At 40.5% G+C, this 22998-nt stretch overlaps 1 protein-coding gene across 4 annotated transcripts in view; it reads right to left on the reverse strand.

Moving 5' to 3' along the window:
* The window catches only part of src (SRC proto-oncogene, non-receptor tyrosine kinase), a 141092-nt gene that overhangs the window by 24798 nt on the left and 93296 nt on the right, over window positions 1-22998 (reverse strand). For 3 of the 4 annotated variants that reach the window (XM_033041660.1, XM_033041659.1, XM_033041661.1), the window contains 2 exons: window positions 16365-16463; window positions 11994-12097 (listed from right to left, as the gene is read on the reverse strand). In XM_033041660.1, the coding sequence (XP_032897551.1) occupies window positions 11994-12097; window positions 16365-16463 (203 nt within the window). The remainder of the gene's footprint in view (window positions 1-11993; window positions 12098-16364; window positions 16464-22998) is intronic. The other variant, XM_033041662.1, reaches the window with a different exon arrangement.

A 22998-nucleotide genomic window follows, 5' to 3' on the forward strand; every position in this document is an offset into this window, starting at 1 on the left:
CATAAACTATATCATGAGAGCACGATTTCAGTTGGGAAGAGTGAGATGACGGACAAACTGAAATAGGTGCTCAGGCAATGTAGGCACAAATGCCTTTTCTAGCACAGGTCACTAAACAGCAAGGAAGAGCAAAGCACAGATAATTTATTCCCTCACTAATTCTATCCTGCTATCGTGTTCCAGCTGTCTCTTATTGTGGCAACCTCATTACTAACTGGCTCAGATAAGATAATGAAGCACAGTTCATGGGCTGATTTTGTAGTTACCCATTCTGTACAGCTGAATGCCAGAGTGAATTGCACTTTAAACTGCGACACCAACTGCACATTCTGAATGAATATTTCAAGCCAAAAATCTGGAAATAAACCTCAACATCATTTCTTAAATGTTCACGTTTGAGTGTGCAACTACCCCCTTCAGGATAGACTCCTGTTCAGGTAAGAAAAATCAGAATGCACAAACTGTACTTCATTTTAACAAATAAAGTCATTAAAATGCTTCGACCACAATCATTGATTCACTTTGGACCCATGTGTATTCTTTAGACATGAACCCATACTGTGTGTTTGCACGTTAATTTACCATTGAAGGCATTTAACAAAGACCACTGAATTGTGATCACAAGTATTAGCCTTTTCCTTAGCCTAAGTGCAGATGAGTTGTCTCAGAAACCAGAGATCAAGTCAGGCACTTCCTGGAATGTATGGATTAATATCATAATGGCAATACATCTGAATTACTAACGTCAGGATATGAGGCAAGGAGGGAAACTTAACATACCTGCTTGATAATTGAAAGCAACTGCACAAAATTTCAATTCATACCAGTCTTATCTTAATAATTGGATCCAACAATTCCTAATAGTGACTTTAATAGTGAATTGCAACCTGAGAATTTATGGACAGATTAAGAGAAATGCATTTACATTAGTAAACAGGTATAGCTTTGGCATAAAGAATGGCTGAGACAGGGAGAGCCTTTAAAGGAAAACTGGTCATCGTTCAAGGATCAGGAAATCACAAAGATCTGAGGAGAGATTTGATCACACACGGATTATTCTTGCAAATAATTGATGACATTGCAATGGCCTTCTAATAGTTCAATACAGTGGCCAAAACCAGCTGGGGAAAGTCTCGGAAAAGAAAAATAAATGCTTGTTATTTATTATGGCATATTTGATTTGTGAAGTAATAGAAACTTCTCTGGCAACAACAAATTATGTTCTAATACCACCACAAAAAAGGATACATAAAGTAATAATGTCATAGAGCAAGGAAAAGGGGCCATGAGGCCAACATGCACATGCCATCAAGATGCCACATCGACACTTGCCCCACATGCATGTGTTTAGCCCATATCCACCCACATCTTTCCTATCCATGTACCTGCCCAAATGTATTTTAAATGTTGCTATGCAACCTGCCTCAACTACCTCCTTGGGCAACTCATTCTATATATCCTGCGAAAATGTTCCCCTCAGGTTCTTTAAAGAGCCAGAGACCAGGGTTTGATTCTAAACACGGGCGCCACTTCCTCCCACATTCTAAAGACGTGCAGGTCTGTAGGTTATCTGCTTCTGTAAATGGACCCTAGTGGTTCCTCCAGCATCCCAAAGATATGTGATCGATGATCGATGATCGATGATCGGCGTGTTTCTATGCTGTATCTTTCAATTACATTAAAACAAAAACGACTAGATATTTTCTTGCCTCATAGTCTTGACAATGCCAAGCATAAATAACTGTGTTAAATTCACTGTGCAACACTAACTGTTAGTGTGGAAGGACCAAGATCTAGTGGGTAATTTTGAAGATGTGACCATGAAAGTGAAATATTTAACATAAACATTCATACTTTCTTCAACGAAGCAGAGAGACCAGAAGCAGAAATGTTAAGACATGTCAGCATCGCTTTTGCCAGAATGAGGCAAATGTATGAACTAACGTGTCCTGCATACATGAGGAGCTGCCATGCAGCACCATTAAATTAACTCAGATAAACTTTCCCTTCACACTAGTACGGGACATGCATACAAATCAACTCTGCAGTAGCTTCAAAGACCCAAGTATTCTTCAAGACATCAAGGCATGAAATGCTGAATTTCACGTTATTTTGTCTGGTAGGTTGAACTAATTTAATTGAAAAATCAATATGCTGCATCAGTGAGAACATCTTTCAGAATTCTAATATATATACAGACTTGCAAATTGTTTTTTGAACTGGATTGTGTTCTGTAGCATAGAACATTCTAAATAATAGCAACTATTGATTTATAATGAAATATATGCTATCAAGTATTGTAATATTTTGTGTAACATACACACACCACAACAATTTCAAACATGCAATGTACTATATACACCTTTTCTCCACACTAGGATTTTCTAGTCTGTTTCCTGAACATGGCAACACAAGTAGAAAGAGTGGTCAAGAAGGTGCATAGTATGCTCGCCTTCATCGGTTGGGGCACTGAGTATAAGAGTCAGGAAATCATGATGCAGCTCTAGAAGACCTTGGTTAGGCTGCATTTGGAGTACTACATGCAGTTCTGGTCACCCTTTTACAGGCAGGCTATGAAGGTTTTGGAGAGGATGTAGAAGAGGTTTACCAGAATGCTGCGTGGAATAGGGGGAATTAGAGTTGGACAAAGTGGATTGCTTTCTCTGGAATGCCAGAGGTTGAAAAGAAACCTGATAGAGGTGGGGGTAAAGGAAAAAAAGGGGTTGCTTTGTTGATTAAGGAGGATGTCAAGGCAGTGGTCATAGTTGACATTACTGATGGTTTGTCCAGTGAGGCTATATGGGTGGAGCTGAGAAATAAGAGAGGAATAATCAATTTGCTGGGAGTGTACTACAGGCCCACAAATAGTAGATATGTTGCAAAACTTACCTTCAGCGGCGCTGCAGTTCTGCCCGTGTGCGCGACTTTGGCGCCTGTGAGAGGGGGGCGGGTTTAAAACGCGATTTTCTCTAGGCTGTTGAAATCGATGTTGTTCAGCCTACTTAGTTGCTGACGAAAAATTGCTGCGAAATTCGTTCACTGCAGGTATTTTAAAACTAAATTGGGTTATTTAATTGTTATAGTAGATTAAAAATCATCCTCTAAAGCCGCGAACCCCGACAACGGGACGGATCTCATGTAGGGGACAAGGCAAGGTAGGTTGTTTATTTTTACATTAAAAAGGGCTTCTTAAGATCCCTTTATACAAAATTTTATGTTGCGAGTAGCTGACTTGGGGGCCCATTCAATCCCGCAGTATCTTTCATGCCGACATGGGGTACAAATTCACCGCAATGGCAGCGTTCTAAACCAGCGCTTTCCACAGAATCCCACTGGCAAGCTGATTTAAATGGCCATTAATTTACAGCAATTGAACACTAAATCCCTTCCATTTGGCCTATAAATTAATGTCAATGAGATTTAAAAATCATGTTTTATTGTGAATTCTTGTGTGAATGTTCTTTGGACACAGGCTATTTAAAAATGTTAATCTTTCCTTAAGAAATGGATAGATGTTTAGATCTAGTAATTGAATTTTGGAATTAGCTACAATTGGGTAACTCACTAATTATATGCTTTAATTTCAGGTCATCCAAGTAAGATTGTTTAATATTTGTTTCAGAATGCTTCAATCTATAATAACTGAAAATATATTTCAGTTCTCTTAATTTTTAATAAAGTTATGGGCTTTAGACTGTCCTCGATCACAGCTTTTGTGTTAAGTCAATGGAAAATCAATAGGGAACAAGATGCTAATTTCCGAGTATGAAAATGGCCATAACTTTTTGAAGATATGAAAGTGAATTAGGTGTCAAATTAAACTTCATTTTATGCTTTATCTGATGGGATAAATTGCAGACTTGATTTTTTAAATCTCAAAATGTTGTAACATTGCTACAAATAGTCTACGGGAATTAGAAAAGCAAAAATGCCAAGAGATTGCAGGCAGCTGCAGGACTAATACGTTTGTTGTAGTAGGGGATTTCAACTTTCCCAATATTGACTTGGAATGTCATAGAGCAAGAAGTTTACATGGGGCAAAATTTATCAAATGTGTTCAAGAGAATTTCCTCTGACAATACTTAGAGGGCCCTACATGGGAGAGGGCAACACTTGATCTAGTCTTAGGAAATTGGGAGGGGAAAGTGGATGAAGTGTTTGTGGAGGAGTCTTTTGGGACCAGCAACAACTGTTCTATTAAAAGTGTGCTGACAAGAGTCCAAGACATGCACATCTCTCTTAGGGTGAAGGGCAAAGCAGGTGGGCGTAAACTTGGATGATGAAAGAAATTGAGCCTCTGATTAAGATATGGAGGCATGGGACAGGTACACACAGCAGGAATCAAGTTTTGGGAACTGAAGAGCACGCCAAATAAGGAAATCAGGAGGGCAGAAAGGGGGCAAGAGATAGCTCTGGCAGATAATATTAAGGATAATCCTGAGATTTTATGTACATTAAGGGAAAAAGAGTAACCAGAGAGAGAATGGGAGCCCTTCAGGAATCAAAGCGGTCAACTTTCTGTGTAACCACAGGAGATGGGCAAGGTCCTCAATGAGTATTTCTCCTCTGTTTTTACTGTGGAGAAAGAGATGAGGACAAGAGAACTTGGGGCAGTCAATGGAATAGTCTTGAGGGCCAGTCAGTATTACGGTCAAGGAGGTGCTGAAGGTAGACAAATATTCTGGGCCTGATCAGATATATCTGAGTACACTGATCAGATAATCTGAGTACTAATAAGTCAGCTAGAGAGGAATTGCAGGTGCCATAGCTGAGATTTATATCATATTTGAATATGGGTGAGATGCCAGAAGTTTGGAGGGTGGCAAATGTTGACGTTCTATTTAAGAAAGGCTGCAGGAAAAAGCCTGGGAACTACAGGCCAGTGAGTCTAACATCTGTCATCGGAAGTTACTGGAGAGTATTCTGAGAGACAAGTTTTTGAAGACGTGACCAAAAAGGTTGATGCAGACACAGTTGTTGACGTTGTATATATGGATTTCAGCAAGGCATTTGACACAGCTAAATTTCTTTAGTTTAGTTCAAAATTAGTTTAGTTTAGTTTATTGTCACATGTGCTAATCCAGGCCAGGTTGCTGTTGATATTTACTCCGAGGAACTTGAAGCTTTCCATCATTACTACTTCGGCGCCCCGGTGCACGTACATGGCGCCGAAATAGAGGTGGTTGAAAGTTTCATGTTCCTAGGATTATATATCACAAGCAACTTGTCCCAGATTACCCATATCGAAGCAGTGGCCAAGAAAACACATCAATGCCTATATTTCCTTAGAAGGCTTAGGGAGTTTGGCAAGTGCCCAACAGCTCTCATCAACTACTATAGATCCACCGTAGAAATAATTTTTATTGGGATGCAACATAGAGTCGCATGGTTTGGCAGCAGCTCCATCCAAGACCGCAAGAAATCGCTGAGAATTGTGGATTTACCCTAGACCATCACACAAACAAACCTCCCTTCCATTGACCCCTTCTGCACTTCACGCTCTTGGCAAAACCACCAGCATAATCAAGAATGAGTGATATCTTGATCACTCCCCCTTCTCCCTTCACCCATCAGGCAAGAGGTACAGTAGTGTGAAAACGCATACCTCCAGATTCAGTTTCTTCCCAGTTATTATCAGGCATCTGAACCATCCTATCAACAACTAGAGAGCATTCCTGAGCTGCTATCTACTTTATTGTAGGCCCTCGGACTATCTTTAATGGACAATCATGCATTAAACACGATTCCCTATATCATTTTTCTTTACATTGTGGACGGTTCGATTGAAAAAATGTATAATCTTTCCGTTTACTGATTAGAATGCAACAAAAAAAGATTTTTACTGTACCTCACTACACATAACAATAAACTAAACTAAACTAAAGTTCTGCATGGTAGGCTGCTATGGAAGGTAAGATTGCATAGGATCCCAGGAGAGCTAACCAACTGGATAGAAAATTGGCTTAATGGAAGGAAGTAGTGGAAGGTTGTTTTTTGGACTGGAGGCCCGTGACTAGTGAAGTGTCTCAGGGTTCGGTGCTCGGCCCACTGCTGTTTTGTCATCTGTATCAATTATTTGGATGAGAACGCACAGGCATGATTAATAAGTTTGTAGATGCCACACATGTAGATCTATGTGATATTGTAGTGAAGATGCTTGACAAAAACCGTTGCAGAATCTTGATTGATTGGGCAGGTGAATTGATGGAGTTTAATACAGGCAAGCACGAGTTTAAAACAGAGAAGTGTGAGGTATTGCATTTTGGGAAGTCTAACCAAGGCAGGACCTACACAGTGAATGGCAGGCTCTGGGCAGTGTTGTCGAGCAGAATGATTTAGGAGCGCAGATACATAGTTTCTTGAAAGTGGTATCACAGGTAGATAGGGTGGACAAGAAGGCTTTTGGCACATTGGCCTTCGTCAGTCAGCATTCAGTAGAGAAGTTGAGAGGTCATGTTACAGTTGTATAAGACGCTGGTGAGGCCACATTGGGATTATTGTGTGTAGTTTTGGTCACCCTGTTATAGGAAATATGTTATTAAGCTGGAAAGGGTGCAGAGAAGATTTACGAGGATGTTGCCAGGACTCAAGGCACTGAGATATTGGGAGAGGTTGAACAGGCTAGGACTATTCTTTGAAGCACAGGAAGATGTGGGGTAATCTTATAGAGGTGTATAAGATCATGGATGAATAGATAGGGTAAATGCATAGAGTCTCCTATACCTAGTGAACGGGTATCAGGAACCAGAGGACATAGGTTTAAGGTGATGGGGGGGAAGACTTAATAGGAGTCCGAGAGGCAGCTTTTCTTTTACACAAAGGGTGTTAGGTATATGGAACGAGCTGCTGGAGGAGGTAGTTGAGGCAGGAACAATTTCAATGTTTAAAAAGCATTTGGACAGGTACATGGATAGGATAGGTTTAGAAGGATATGGGCCAAACACAGGCAGGTGGGACTAATGCAGATGGGTATTGCAATCAGCATGTCATTGTGAAAGTGTGCTGAAGGGCCTGACTCTATGAATCAAGAATGAATCGGTCAGGATAAAGGATCAACTGGAGTTGAAATATGTCGGAAGAAGACTAAATTATGGAAATGAAACGTGCCAATAACGACGAAGCAGTGTATCAAGGTTTGTTTGTACTCTGGTTCAGCTTGGATGTTACAGTGTATGAAATCACTGGCACAACATCAAAATGTTGGTTTTAAATCAAATCTCGATTTTACCAATGGTCAGGTGGAGAAAATTTGAATTTATCAGGTCATCATATAAAATATGATTCAGGACTATCTATCAGCAGCACAACAAGACAAGATGTGGAGATGGGAAGTTCAATCCAGGAAGAATACCAGAGTTGATAATGCATGAGTATGAGTAAATCCATCAGTATATTTAATTGCAAGGAACAAAACTACTGTGAGATCAATGTTTATCAGTAGAATAACAGGGGAGAAGCAGGATAGATCAATAATTAGCTATGAGCAAAGTCTAGTACACTATTAAATGCACAAAGAAAACCAGGTTACAAAAGCATAATGGAAAAGCTCGGGCCATAACGCATGCTTATATAAAGAAGCAGTATTGGCCTTCAACAATCTGTGTAAAGGCATTACTCAGGATAAGCACATAAGAAAAACTGCATTGCACATACTTTATCGAAACTCCCAAAGCCAGTGGGGTACATCTGAAGTATTATCACCGTTATAATGTAAGAAAAGTGCCAGCACAAGAATCCCTCACAGAATAAATCTCACATTATCTCTTTCAATAATATTGTGTAGGGGATTAACTTTGCCCAAGACAATGGGGATAACCTCCTTCCCATTCTGCACCATGGGATTCATTTACATCTCTTGAGAATGAAGTTAGGCTGGAATGTGTAAAAACAGAGCTGAACTAAATACCTAAAGCGAAAGACTGGCCTATGCTGGAACAAGCTGCTGCGGTGTATTAATTAGGGGTTACCTAAAGCACTGAGTTTTCAAAGCTGTTGTGCTGCTGCAAGTAAGAATTTCATTATTTCGGTTTCAGCACATATGACAATTAAACCCTCTTGACCCTTGACAATTACATTTAAAAATAATGGGTAACTTAATCAGCTAATATAATGGAGAGAAATACATTCGCTTAAATAACCTGGAGAAAGTTGAGTGTCTGAGCATTGATAGTCATCGAGCACAGAAGCTGAACCTTCAGCCCAACTCATTCATGCTGAACCGGATGCCCCATCGACACTGGTCCCATTTTCCTGTGTTTGGCCCATATCTCTCTCAACCTTTCTTATCCATGTACCTGTCCAAGCGTCTCTTCAATGCTGTTATAGTACCAGCCTCAACTACCTTCTCAGGCAGCTTGTTCACTGTCTGAGTAAAGAAATGCCCCTCAGGTTCCTCTTAAATCTTTCCCTCTCACCTTAAATCTATGCACACCTGATTCTTGATTCCTCTACTTTGGGTAAAAGCTTCTGTGGATTCACCCTCTCTATTCTACTCTTAATTTTATACACCTCTGTAAGATCACCCCTCAGCCTCCTGCGCTTCAAGGAATAAAGTCCTATCCTGTCTAACCTTTCCCTACGACTCAAGGCCCCGCGACCTGGCAACACCCTCATAAATCTTCTTTGCATCCTTTCCAGCTTGGCATTCCATGTGTGCCTCTTTAAACTGCTCACAGAGAGCAGCAATTTAAAATAATGAATTATCTGCCTTATGGACAATGTGAAGCTTTTCACAAATGAGACACTGCAGTCATTAGCCTGGTGACTGAATTATAATTATCTGGGTTTTTTGGAAACAATCTTTACGATAAATTAACCAGCTCCACGATGCATTCCCATGTACAAAATTAGAAAGGCCAGAGTCATAGCTGTGGAAGTTGTGGTTCAGGATACCTAATATGCATTGAATTATGTTGCATGTTGCCAGGACTCAGAGGCTTGAGCTATAGGGAGAGGTTACGCAGGATAAGACTCTATTCCTTGGAACGCAGGAGGCTCAGGGTGATAGTGATCCTCATTGTCCCTTTCACGAGCTTGCCATGTCATGCTACCGTCAGAACCCCATACCTGTATTGGTCAGTAGTCTCTGAAGGCTACAGTAAAATTTTTCCCATGGACAAATTAGGTGTCTCCAAAACAATCTCAGCTCCGAGTCAAACCTGCAGTGAAGTGGGCTTCCCTTTATGTAAAGCATGCAGTGGAGAGGATGGGTCTGACTGGTGCATGGTTGACTAGTTTAGAACATGGGCAAGGTCCACCTAGGCAGGGCTGTTATTGAATGAGCCTGGCATTAGGATTGATGTTAACTCTTCACTCTTTCAGCACTGTCTGCCGAAACCTAGGCTTCTGTGCTTTGCCATTTGCTTAATATTACCCCTGGTTCACAATATGCTCATGTCATTTACGATACAACTTGTAGATAGTTCACTACCTGGATGGGGTGGGAGATTGCAACCTTCACGTGGTCCGCCTTCGTTTTGACGAATGCAATCAACCTGGCGTGCACAATCAAATAAGATCAAATAGAACAAGTTGTCCTATAACTTTAGGCTGTGCACGCCATACGCAAGAAGAAAACCACCTGGATCGCTCACCCAAATGCATAATTTCTCAGTCATTATTCCATTATACACAGAGATTCATAAGCAGTTAATAGTGCAGCAGACTGGAGGGCTCCTGTGGCTTGATCCTTAGTCTGATGCAGAGGTGGTTGCAAAGCTGACACTAGCAACAGACTGGCTTTGTTCAGGTGCAAACAAATGAAACTTACAACTCCGAATTTACCTTGTTGAGTTCTATTTTTAGTGCTAGGATTCTTTGTTTGGTCAGGAGCATATAATTTTTTTTTAAATTGATGAAAGCATATTTGCTATATTTATTTCTGAAATGCGGCATTAATACTGGAATGAAAATCTTCAATTTATTTAGCTCAGTGTAAATCATCTTTGCTATATTCCATTAACAATTTTCTTACAATCTTGGCCACCTTACACAATCAGGATAATGATATTTGTGTGTCTGGTTTTTAATGGATTCTGATAATTGAACTTGTAGTTGGGATGTGAAGCATGTCTCTTTTGTAGTGCCTTGAGAGCAAGAAAACAAACTCATTTTATCTATTCAGTGACCTACTTTTCACATTACTCTGCCTCTAGCCAATACGTGGTCTCTCATGAGCACTCCCTCTTTGATACTAAAGTCTAACCTTGGCTTGCAACATCAATATTACCTTTGTTGACCTTGGCTTCTCATATTTTTTGACATGATAATTTGACAAAATGAATTTACCCAATCAAACTTTCAAAATTCTATATTTTTACCCAATATTGTCAATTTAAAAAGCTAATGGCTTACTTTTATTTTAAATTGACGATTTTCTTAGAATAATCAATCATTTTACAACTATTTATGTTGGTTCAAAAGGTCACTCAGATTAGAAAAAAATGCCATGAGGCAATCTCACATTGCTCTCACAGACTTGGCAATGAACAATACTTTGACCGTAATATTGTACATTTGTACCATGAACCTAAATATTGTTCTGGACTTGATAGCATCAGACGCCATACTACTTGCTAACCATCATTTGTTTCCGTTACTGTATTTTTATTGGAAGCAACCCCATGTGGACTATGGCTTGGAATAAAGTCCATACTTCATCCCACAAATTCTTGTTACCAGGTGAAGATATTCATGTACAGCAATATTTCAATCCTAAATACTCAAACCAAGGGAACATCGGTTCTCCATTGCACACTTATTTTCTGTTAACCTGCCGTTTTGTAAATTGTCATCTAAAAGTGTATGAAATGGGGAGTGCTATGCATGTCAAATGGAAAAGATTTGCTTCCTTCTATTGTTCTTTTCATCACTAAATGACATCAACACACATTTGCCCTTTGCACAGCAACAATGAAGCAGAAGTAGTGAGAAGCTGTCAACCTGTAGCCCAAGGGCACCAATTTCCACATCCTACATTCTTACACATTAGTAACACAGCTCAAGAATAACGAGTTTTGGTAAAGAAAAGATACATGTTAGATTGCTCAAACAAGTTGAGAATGCTTACTCAAATGTATAAAAGTTAAAAGCTGCTTTAATCAGGTTTCTCTGTGTAAGTGATGCTCACTCCCTCCCCAGAACAAAGACTGACAAATGAATTTGCATTCTTCCCCAGATCCCTTGGCTCTTCACCCTTCCATTCTAGTTGATTTTCAGGTTTGAGTGCTTTTAGCCACATTCATTCATCTTTGGCAAGTTCAAACAGATTCATCGGCTATACAATGTTGGAGAAAAATGCTGTCAAATCCATGACATTGGAGAAAAAGAACACAACCATCTCATTCATTTACTCAAGACCTGAAGGCAACACAAGTAGAATCGTACGACTGTGCTGCTCACTTTGACACTTTCAGCTATATGGGGCACTTGTTGGATTACTAGTCACGAGTCAGCAAGAATATTGAAATATTGGCAGGTTATTAGCCCAGGCGTATAAAGAGCAGCTCAGTTATTTTAAGTACTACATGCTAAAATGATCAACAATTAATAATAGTCCACATTAAGTTCCAAGTGGAGGAACCCTTCATTGCTTGTGAAATATTGGGCATAGTAACAATCATATTCATCTTTCTTTTTGATTTTCCATAAGAAGTTAAACATATACAAACTAGGATCAGTCCTCTCATTAATTTAGTAACTCATTCACATAAATGCACAAAAGTGCATCGATCTCAGCAACTGATGGATTTCGACAGATTTTGGCTGTGCTCTTTGGGATATTCTTGGGATGGTACAGTAAGTAATCTGCAAAATTGCAAATGTAAGCATGCTATTCCAAGGTACATTAACAAAACGTCATGGTGCATCGTGGACTGTGAATATCATGTTTTAGCAAGAAAAATATCAATTTTATAAGTCTACGTAAGCAAGACCCAGGGAAAGAATCTGTTTATAAAAGGAATTTCATTCAATGAATTTTCAGTCATAATTACCTTTTGTGGTCTCACTCTCCCTGACCAAAAAGGTACCTCTTGGATTTTCAGGGCTGAGCAACATTCGCTCTGATTCTCTTCTCGTAATCTTCCCAAAATACCACCTGAAAGAGTAAGAGTTAAACAGCTGCAGTTCAATGACAATGCACACTGTTATAATTTTAACAAAGCAGGACTCTAAGGTATTCACTTATTGCTAACATAATGCTTTCTACTCTTGCAGCAAATCCCAATAGGATTACACAGTTTGATGGTTAGAAATCATTCGAAGCAAGCAAAGTCGCTTTCACTAGTGAGATTGACAACCATGGCCATCAAAATGTATTCATCGACCTCATCAAAAATTTGTGCACTTTTTCCTGACACTACATTCAAGGTTTAATCATTAATTTCACAAATTTCTTTTATGGAATCAAGTCTTTGCTTTATGTTTGAAAGGCAACAAGATAACAGGCTAAATATAGAAAAAAAACTATGTGATGCATTAAATTGTTGGATTGAATTTAGCTCTCAAAATGACCAGGAAACTTGTCTTGAATGGCAAACAAGAGGCACCAATTTTGTCGGAATTAAGCATTATGAAGTTAAAAGCGGTCTGACCAGTGCCTTATAAAGCCTCAGCATTACATCCCTGTTTTTATATTCCAGTCCTTTCAAAATAGTATGGAACTAACATTATTAGTTAGTATTTGAAGAATTAAAGTAGGATTCTCTTGGAATAGCTAACCCATTTAATTTTTTTAACTTATCAATTGAATCACCTATTAAAAGGTCTCAAGTACACACACGTTCAAATAGCCATTCATTCACTGTGTTAAGACCAGACACTCTCCAGCTTCAATAATGCACCTGTCCTCCAGATGGTATGCTCAATAATTCAGGAGGTGCCTTGCATCTCAATTTGGAAATATGTCGGAGCATATATTTTCCACAAAGGTGGTTCTTGGATAATGACATTTTCACTGGCATCTTGGTAATGTTTCTTCCTGTAGCAGCCCTTCCCATCTAGGGCTGATCTGCTGATTCCTTCTCAGTACCCCCTACTGTGTACGCTGCAAAGGCACCAACAACCCGCTGTGCTGAAAGAACTGAAGAAATAATTCCTCCAGAGCTGGAGCTCTCCAAGCTGTGTGTTTAACCTCTGAAGTACCAAAGCAGTTTCTCCAGCATTTGAAATGATTATTGTTCACATCTTTGTTTTTTTTAAATCTTGTTCCCATTTTCACAAAGATATATGTCCTCTGCCCTCTTCCAATCTTTCTCTTCACAAAATATTCCTAAATACCACAAACACCTTGCTGCCTATTAGAGCCATATTTAATTCAAAATATACATACTGGTCTTATTTAAGAAAGCCCATGGTTTCTGGTTTCAGGAACCATGTAGGTAATTTACATGGAATCTTGTGAATCATTATGGTGTGAATTCATGATCATATTGATTATTATATCTCTATGATTGCTTGGCCCAAGTATTCTAACCCAAAATTTATTCACCAACAAACCAACAGCTCAAGTGGAAAGTCCTTACAAAAACACGTAACACTATAATTTTGTTTACTATTAAAAAAGGCAAATAGAAAAAAACTAACGTCAGACAATCTGAGTTTCAAGAGCTATGGTTTAACCACAGGCGTGAGAGGCATGGCCACTGTTGCCATTTGAAGTAAATGAATCTGTGGGGGTGAGTACAGCAGCCTACTGAATGGAATTCCATTACATCCATTCCAAACGTCTTGTAAACATAGAAAATAGGTGCAGGAGTAGGAGATTCATCCCTTCGATCCAGCACCGCCATTCAACATGATCATGGCTGATCATCCAGAATCAGTACCCCATTCCTGCTTTCTCCCCATATCCCTTGATTCCATTAGCCCTAAGAGCTATATCTAACTCTCTCTTGAACACATCCCGTAAATTGCCCTCCATTGCCTTCTGTGGCAGAGAATTCCACAGATACTCCAGCACTTTGTGTCGAACTTTGACTCCAAGATCCCTCTGCACATCAATGTTGTTGAGGGTTTTGCCATTAACTGTATACTCACTCCTTACATTCAACCTCCCAAACTGCATCACCTCACACTTGCTCGGGTTAAACACCATCTGCCATTTCTCCGCCCATTTCTGCAGCTGGTCTATATCCAGTGTACCTTCCTGCAGCATTCCACACTGTCTGCAACTGCTCCAATTTTGGTGTCATCAGCAAACTTACTCACCAACCCATCTACATTTATGTCTGGGAAGGAACTGCAGATGCTGGTTTAAACAGAAGATAGACACAAAATGCTTTAGGAAGGAATTGCAGATGCTGATTAAAACCGAAGATAGACACAAAATGCTGGAGTAACTCCGTGGGCCAGGCAGCATTTCTGGAGAGAAGGGATGGGTGACATTTTGGGTCGAGACCCGTCTTGACCCGTCTGAAGGAGGGTCTCAACCCGAAACGTCACCCATTACTTCTCTCCAGAGAAGCTGCCTGTCTCGCTGAGTTGCTCCAGCATTGTGTGTCTATCTTACATTATGTCTAGGTCATTTATACATAATCACAAACAGTAGAGGTCCCAGCACAGATCCCTATGGAATTGCACTGGTCACAGACCTCTAGCCTGAATATCTATCTTCCACGATAACCCTCTATCTTCTATGAATAAGCTAATTCTGAATCCATATGACCAAGTCAATAAACTTGTGCATCTTAATCTCTAGACTTTACTTTAGACTTTAGAGATAAAGCGTGGAAACAGGCCTTTCGGCCCACTGTCCATGCCGACCAGCGATAACCCCGTACACTAGCAGTACATTAGCACTATTCTACATACCAAGGACAATTTACAATTAACCTACAAACCATTACATCTTTGGAACGTGGGAGGAAACCGGAGCACCCAGAGAAAACCCACTTGCTCACAGGAAGAATATTCAGTACAAACTATATAGACAGCACCCGTAGTCAGGATTGAACTTGGGTTTCTGGCGCTGTATGTCCGCAACTACTGCTGCGCCACTGTGATGCCCTTATCAATCACAGCTGAACTCATTTTCACCTTCATGTGATGTTCAAAGGTGCAGAATAATGGTTAGGCGATGACAATCAGAAGACGGAAACTTGCTCAATTTTCCTGTGGAGCCCCAGTGTTGCTGCAATGGTTGACATTAGGTAACTCATGACCTACTTTGTCATAGCTCAGTTTAACACAGTTACGTCTGCTGTAAACTCAACTGTGTACTGCTGCACAAAGGAAAAGCAGTGCCTGTGCAGTTTCAATGTTGAAACTGTTTATTTTTGATATCGGATGCTCTCAACACAACAGAGGAAATTATGCTTTATCCAACAGACCTCAATGAAGCATTGTATATATTCTATGATGCTTGATTGTGTTAATGTCAGCTAATTACATAAGGTACACTTGTAATTGGGTTGTTTTAAATTTGATCCTTGAATGTACGGTTAATGCTATCGGCCTGTATTTTTTCTCCAGAAGATGCAAGTCTGCCACTGGGACAAAAGCACCAGAGTAGCAGCTGAAATGCTGGAGAGCAGCTAAAGAAGCCAGGCTCATGCAACTGGAATTTAGTGATGTTAGCAGAGGACAAGATGAACTGGGTCTGCTGTAATGGCTGCTCTTTCCCCCACTCCCTCCCATTAAATATCCTGCTGGACATGTGGATACAGAAAGATGACTTGAATATGATGATCTGTCAGATACTGCAGATAGGCAAGAATAAACATTGAAAAAAAGCATGTGTAGGAAGGAATTGCAGATGCTGAGTAAATGCTGGAGTAACTCAGTGGAACAGACAGCATCTCTGGAGAGAAGGAATGGGTGCCGTTTCGGGTCTGAAGAAGGGCCTCAACCTGAAACATCACCCAATCCTTTTCTCCAGAGATGCTGCCTGTCCTGCTAAATTACTCCAGCATTTTGTGTCTATCTTCTGAAATAAAAACATGTTCCTTTTCTGCACTTTAGGAGATATCTTGATAAAATAAAGCCAGCAAAACACCTACAAATATAAACAAAGATGTTGAGGATTAGAATTTGTACAAAAATGGTTCCATAGTTAGAGGACGATATTGGTTTAAAAGGTAATCTTTTTGTGAACGGCTCAGATTTTTTGCTGGAGTGGTCCTGGATGGCTGTTTTTTTTCATTACACAGCGAGCCCAGAATGTGGATGAGTAGGGCAGCCTAACCTTTACCAACCTTTCAGGGGATAGCTGGAGAAGTGGGAGGGGGATGCTTACTGCAAAACACAAACAAATCATGTTCTCACCATAAAATATCAAACACAGATATCACAAGCATTCTTCCCTTCAAAACAATAGTGCATCAAAAGTTAAGAACGGTTTATCATTTCTAAAGCAAATTATTTACTCTTCAGCCTGAATGGAGTCAGAAGGTGCAACATAATTGCTGGGGATATATCCAGTCTTTCCTGTAGCGAGGGAACGGCCTAACCACCAATCACCTTCCCTGCAAGATACAAGAGAGACAAAAAAATATTACATTGTAGTTAACCATTTCTGTTCGTTTCAAATAAACATTTACATATAAATATTCCGTCATCCAGCCCATACAGATTTACAGGTGCACTGCTGGCCTCAAATAAACCATTATGAAGAAAGTGTTGAAATTCAAACAATGCAGGACTAATTTCAGTCAAATCTCTTGCCTCTCGAGTAGTGTAAGTGCTAACAATGTTATAGAACATCATAATTTTCTGCACATGCTTATCCAGTTTTTCAGTGAATGCGATACACAGTACACTTGACTGGATTAAGTGTATTTTGATTAAATACAAGCAACTAACTTAAACGTCAATATCTGTCATTGATTTCAGAGAGCGGATGCAGCAGAGCCTCAAGTGACACAAGTTGTATTTTATAACAGACACATTTCTGTCAGTGAAAATGGATGTTATAATTTCTCCTTTCACTTGCACTTTCATAGAACATAGAAGAACAGCACAAGAATAGGCCTGTCGGCCCATGATGTCTGTGCCGAACAATATGCCAAGATTCCTCCACCCCCTGCATATCCCAATATGCCTCCACCCCCTGCATATCCATGTACCTATTCAAAAGTACCTATTCAAAAGGGGGGGGGGGGGGGCGGGCGAGGGGGGGGGCCCGGCCAGAGCGGCGCCTGGTGGCGGGTCTCGGCCACTGCCAGGATTGGGTCATTCCCGCTTCCGCCCAGCAACGGGAGAACGGTTTCTCCGTACCGCCGGCAGCGCACCCGCTCCCTGGACACCAGGCTGACCGGCGGCGAGGCTCCGACGCCGCCGATGGAGGCGATGGACCGGGCGGGCAGTTTGACACCCCCGATAAAAAACAAACAGACTCCCCCTCCCGCAACGCAATATTCCATGGCCCCACTGATTCACCCAGACTAGACACGAGGTGTGAAAATGGTGGGAAGCTGATCCCGCCCGGGCCCACTGCGCACGTGCGGAGAGACGGCGTCATTTTGTGTCGTTACTGCGGCACCGGCTTCCCCCAACTGCGCAGGCGTGGATGGTCGCAAATTCCCCCCAAAAAAAAATCGTCCCGCGTGCCGGAACCAGAATTTCCGATAATTTCTTTCAAAGTGGAAACACTGATTGCGCTCCAATTTTTATTTTTTATTTTTTGGGGATTTTTTTTTTACTCTGGAACTTCACTGGTCACAGGCCTCCAGCCTCAGTTTTATCCTTCCACCACATCCCTGTTTTCTAACAAGTAAGCCAGTTATGAATCCATATGACCAAGTCGCTGTTAATCCCGTGCACCTTAATCTTCTGGATCAGCCTACCGTTGGGGGATTTTATCAAATACCCTATTGTCTTCATTTCATGTTTCTGGAGGAGAGTAATTTGAATCACTGCAAGTTAATCAGCAAAAATGGTTTCACTGCAAGCCACTGCAGGAAAACAAACTGAAAATCTATTCTCACGACGGTAACTACAATGATTGCAATTTTTGACCATTCTACAATCAGTATTATTAGGCCAGTGTAACTGATGTAAAGGGCTGATACTTTCACGAGAAAGTCCAGAACTGGCTTTAAAATAACACATGGTTGTATGCAATAATGACATTTGTTCTTGGTGGTAATTATTGGAGTAATCTTGGTGTGATTATTTAAAAAAGGGAAAGGTTCGCTCATCACTGTTTTATGAGGATTTAGTTTAGTTTGGAGATACAGCAAGGAAACAGACCCTTTGTCCCACCAAGTCCACGCTGACCAACAAACACCCTGTACACTAGTATCATCCTACACTCGAGGGACAATATACAGAAGCCAATTAAGCTACAAATCTGCACGTCTTTGGAATATGGGAGCATCCGGAGAAAACGTACATTTTCATGGAAGACATGAAAACTCCGTACAGACATCACACGTAGTCAGGATTGAACCCGGGCCGGCTCTCCGGCACTGTAAGGCAGCTGCACCACCATGCCGCCCACTTGTAGATCTGGTACTTTAAATCAGCCTTTCTCGTTTGATACACAGAAATTAGATTTTTTAAATTCCATTTGATCACTAGATTGATTTTAGTTTTGCATCTTGACAAAGCCACATAAAGACAATATGATTTTACTTTAACAAGTCATTTGCCAAAAAAAAGTGCTGCTAAAAATAAATAGTATTTTGCTCATTCGTAGAAGTACTTTGACACTGGTCTTTCCTAACTTGGAGTCGATGTGTACAGTTGTTTAATGCTTTCACTCCCTCCACTGCTCTATCAAATCAGTGTATCAGCTACTGAAGAATATTTCCCCCACTGAATAGACTTGCTTATCTGGTGCAGCTGCCAATATTGGATTTCTTTTGAATGCAAGTGAATACGTGTTTTTTTAAGTCCATCCAATGAGTCTTCCTTTGTAATCTAAAGCATTTGAATAAATACCACTGCAAAAAGTAAGCTTGCATCATGTATTGCAGTGCATTATTTTTAGCTGATTTCTTGATTTGCTCCAATAATGAAAAACAAAGCTTGTAGCCCCACAGTTTATTAAAAGGAAGACAGATATATTTGCACTCTGGGATATGTAATACAATACCCACAGTAAATGCTATTAGTTTTATTACTAGTAACCTAGACCTAACATCTTGAGTAATTTTATCACTAAGCCTGATGTTACAGAGAAGTGTCAGCATAAAGGCCTGAGAGTTCAGGAATTTCACAGTTACATGCATAAACATGAAAGTCTGGTATTTTCTGACAGTAGTTTGCTGGCAATTCACCAACCATGTAGCTGGATGCACAACATCTCTTGAGGCAGAGCATTATAAATAAGATTTATTATAGATTTCTTAATATTTTTGCGCCTACCTGATTTACTTTTAAATGTTATTAAGTGTTAAGGGTTTACAATTGTTAGCCTTTCCGAATTCTGTCAACAGCAACTACATAAGTAATGCTGCTACAGTTTGGAAAATTAAACATGTAGACAGATGCTTGATCCCATGCCAAATATGTTTTTCTTTGCCCATGGATTACTCAATAGGACACAAAGAGTGGGATTAACTCAGCAGGCCAGGCAGCATGTCAGGAGAACACGGATTGGTGCCGTTTCAGGTCGGGGCCCTTCTTCAGGCTAACTGTGGGAGGAGGAGAAGAAAGCTGGAAAAGAGGAGAGTCAGGACAAAGTGTGGCAGGTAATAGGTCAAAATAGGCGAGGGAGGTTTTGATAGGCAGAAGAAGGGGAGTAGGTGAGAGTCCAGGCGGGGCATACAGGAGGGAAAGGGGGGGGGGGGGGGAGAGAGGGAGGAAGGGTGGGGGAAAAAAGGGGTCATCGGGGTGTGTGGAGAAGTTACCTAAGTGGAATATGATGTGTTCTTCCTCCAGTTTGCATGTTGCCTCACTCTGACAATGTAGGAGGCCCTGGACAGAAAGGTCAGTGTGGGAATGGGGCAGGGAGTTAAAAATGGTTGGCATACGGGAGATTCAGTAGGTCTTGGTGGACGCAGCGCAAGTGTTCATCAAAACAGTCGCCAAGTTCAGACTTGGTCTTGCCGATGTTACTATCTCACTTTCATCATGGACATGATCCCATCTCTGATACAACTAGGGAAAAAGGCACTGCATAGAATCGAGGTAGGTCTTAGAGTCCAACTAGTTGTTTGTTCTCCACCCCAGCTCCTGAGTTACTCATAATTTCAGAATAATAATTTCTTCCTTACATCTTCGTCCTTACCCATCCTTACAGTTAATGGACTCCAACTACATGCCTCAAACATTCCCTCAGACAGTGAATAATAATCTCATTATTCTTTGGACAAATAATTGATTGACATTTTGATTTTTTTAGGTGACCATCTGACATTGGCAGCTTCTAGATTTGTTCTTTCCCCCATGTTGTCATACTTTGATAATAAACAATGAAAATATTTCATAATTTTAAAAACATCTGACCGTTTTTTTCAGGAATTAAGGTATCTAGTCTGTTCTTCCCTCCTCGATATAACCTCATAGTTCTGGCATGATCCTTCTTAGTTATTCTTTCAACCTCTCCCATAGTCCTAAACGCTTGACCTAATATGATGACCTGTACTGTTGCCATGGTCTTAATTGCTTAATTGAGGTTTGATATAGCAATCTCCTATTAATTTTTGATTAGTAAGGGTGTAAGGGGTTATGGGGTACAGTAGGCAGTGAAGAAAGCTAATGGCATGTTGGCCTTCATAACAAGAGGAGTTGGAGTATAGGAGCAAATAGGTCATTCTGCTGTTGTACAGGGCCCTAGTGAGACTACACCTGGAGTGTTGTGTGCAGTTTTGGTCTCCAAATTTGAAGAAGGACATTCTTGCTATTGAGGGAGTGCAGCGTAGGTTCACAAGGTTAACTTCCCGGGATGGCGGGACTGTCATATGTGGATAGAATGGAGCGGCTGGGCTTGTATACTCTGGAATTTAGAAAGATGAGAGGGGATCTTATTGAAACATATAAAATTATGAAGGGATTGGACACACATGTTCCCGATGTTGGCGGAGTCCAGAACCAGGGGCCACAGTTTAAGAATAAAGGGTAGGACATTTAGAACGGAGAAGAGGAAAAGCTTTTTCACCCAAAGAGTTGTGAATCTGTGGAATTCTCTGTCTCAGAAGGCAATGGAGGCCAATTCTCTGGATGCTTTCAAGAGAGAGTTAGATAGAGCTCTTAAAGATAGCGGAGTCAGGGGATATGGGGAGAAGACAGGAACAGGATACTGAATGTGGATGTTCAGCCATGATTACAGTGAATGGCAGTGCTGGATTGAAGGGCCAAATGGCCTACCCCTGCACCTATTGTCTATTGGGGTGAAGACAGAAGAATGGATTGAGAGGGAAAGGTAGATCAGCCATGATTGAATGGCGGAAGACGATGGGGCGAATGGCCTCATTCTGCTCCTAGAACTTATGAAATTATCTTATTTCTACCCCACCAGAAACACAGCTAGGTGCTTAGTTTGCTTATGTTATAGCCTTATTGAGCTGTACTAACTTCAGTGATTTGCACTCTCAAATTCCTTTCCTTTAGTACCTACTTTAATCCTTCCCGCTCAAGATTTTTCTTTAAAAATATTCCTAAATATGTTTAAATATGTGCAAATGGATTGACACAATGAACAGTGGATTTGGCCATAAAGTAGCTCAATTTTAATTAGCATCAATATACTAGTTGTGAACAATTAAATTTTAAGCATAAAACATATTTGCCAGATTACATTGGGGCACAGGTGTTATTTCATAGAATGTGTTTTTAATGAATTAATCTCTAAATTATTTGTTTTTACCACATTCTATCAGTATTCTGTTTCCGCGATCCATGTTAATTTTTAAACGTTTCCTATGATTGGCACAATTAATGGAAACTCCACTATTATGGATTCTTCCCTCTGGTGGGTTTGAGCGCTATGTAGGCATTGTTCCTCAACCCAAGCGTGACCCAATTTAAACAATAGCAAATGAGTTAAGAAACTGTACTCAGCCAGGTGAATAAAATGACACTGCCAGACACATTTCCAACCCCATTTTTTAAAAGTATTGTGACCTCACGACCGGGAACCACTATTTATTTTAGAGATACAGTGCGGAAATAGGCCCTTCGGCCCACCGAGTCTGCGCCAACCATCGATCCCCACACACTAACACACACTATGGACAGTTTACATTTATACCAAGCCAGTTAGCCTACGAACCTGTACGTCTTAGGAGTGTGGGAGGAAACCGGAGCACCTGGAGAAAACCCATGTGGAGAACATACAAACTCTGTACAGACAGCACACGTAGTCAGGATCGAACCAGGTCTCTAGCCTTGTAAGGCAACCACTCTACCGCTGTGCCACCGTGCCACCCTCAATTCTTTTGGAAGTTTATAAAGCAAATGTAATGGTTTATGAATAGGTAATTTGCACTGAATACAACTTGAGTTTAAAATCTTGCAATCTTTTATCAGGACATTCCAATTCGTTAGAAGAGACACAATTGAAAAAGTAGTCCATTCAGTTGTTTGCTTTCCTCTACCCCTTCAATAAGATTATGTCTGATCTTTTATTTCAGTCACTTCCCTTTTCTATCCTGCTATGACTGTTTCTATTAATATTCAAAATCCTTCAAATCTTTCTTTTGATTGTGCCTCCAGAACCCTGTTGTGTACAGAAGTCTAAAGATTCGCCATCCTATGGTTGAATAAATTAAATTTTACGAGTCCCTTATTCTATTTTGATCCTAGATCCAAGCTGGGAAATCTGCTGGCAAAATATGATCTCTGCATCAACCCAGCCAAGCCCATTAATTATTTTGCATGCTTCAATGGGACCACCTCTCATTCTTCTCATCAGGTCAGTCTACTTAATCTCTTTCGACAGGACAATCCACTCATTCCAGAATCAAACTCATAATCTTTTAATGTATATCCTTGCAACAGGTACAGTGCAATAAAAGATTATGATAGAGGGAGACTGGATCTGATAGGCTATGTTCTTGCCAGGGAGGATGTCTGCCTCATGAGACAGCAGGACTGATGTGCGAGCAAAGCTTG

This window comes from Amblyraja radiata, chromosome 23 (genome assembly GCF_010909765.2).
Source record: "Amblyraja radiata isolate CabotCenter1 chromosome 23, sAmbRad1.1.pri, whole genome shotgun sequence".
Lineage (NCBI taxonomy): Eukaryota > Metazoa > Chordata > Chondrichthyes > Rajiformes > Rajidae > Amblyraja > Amblyraja radiata.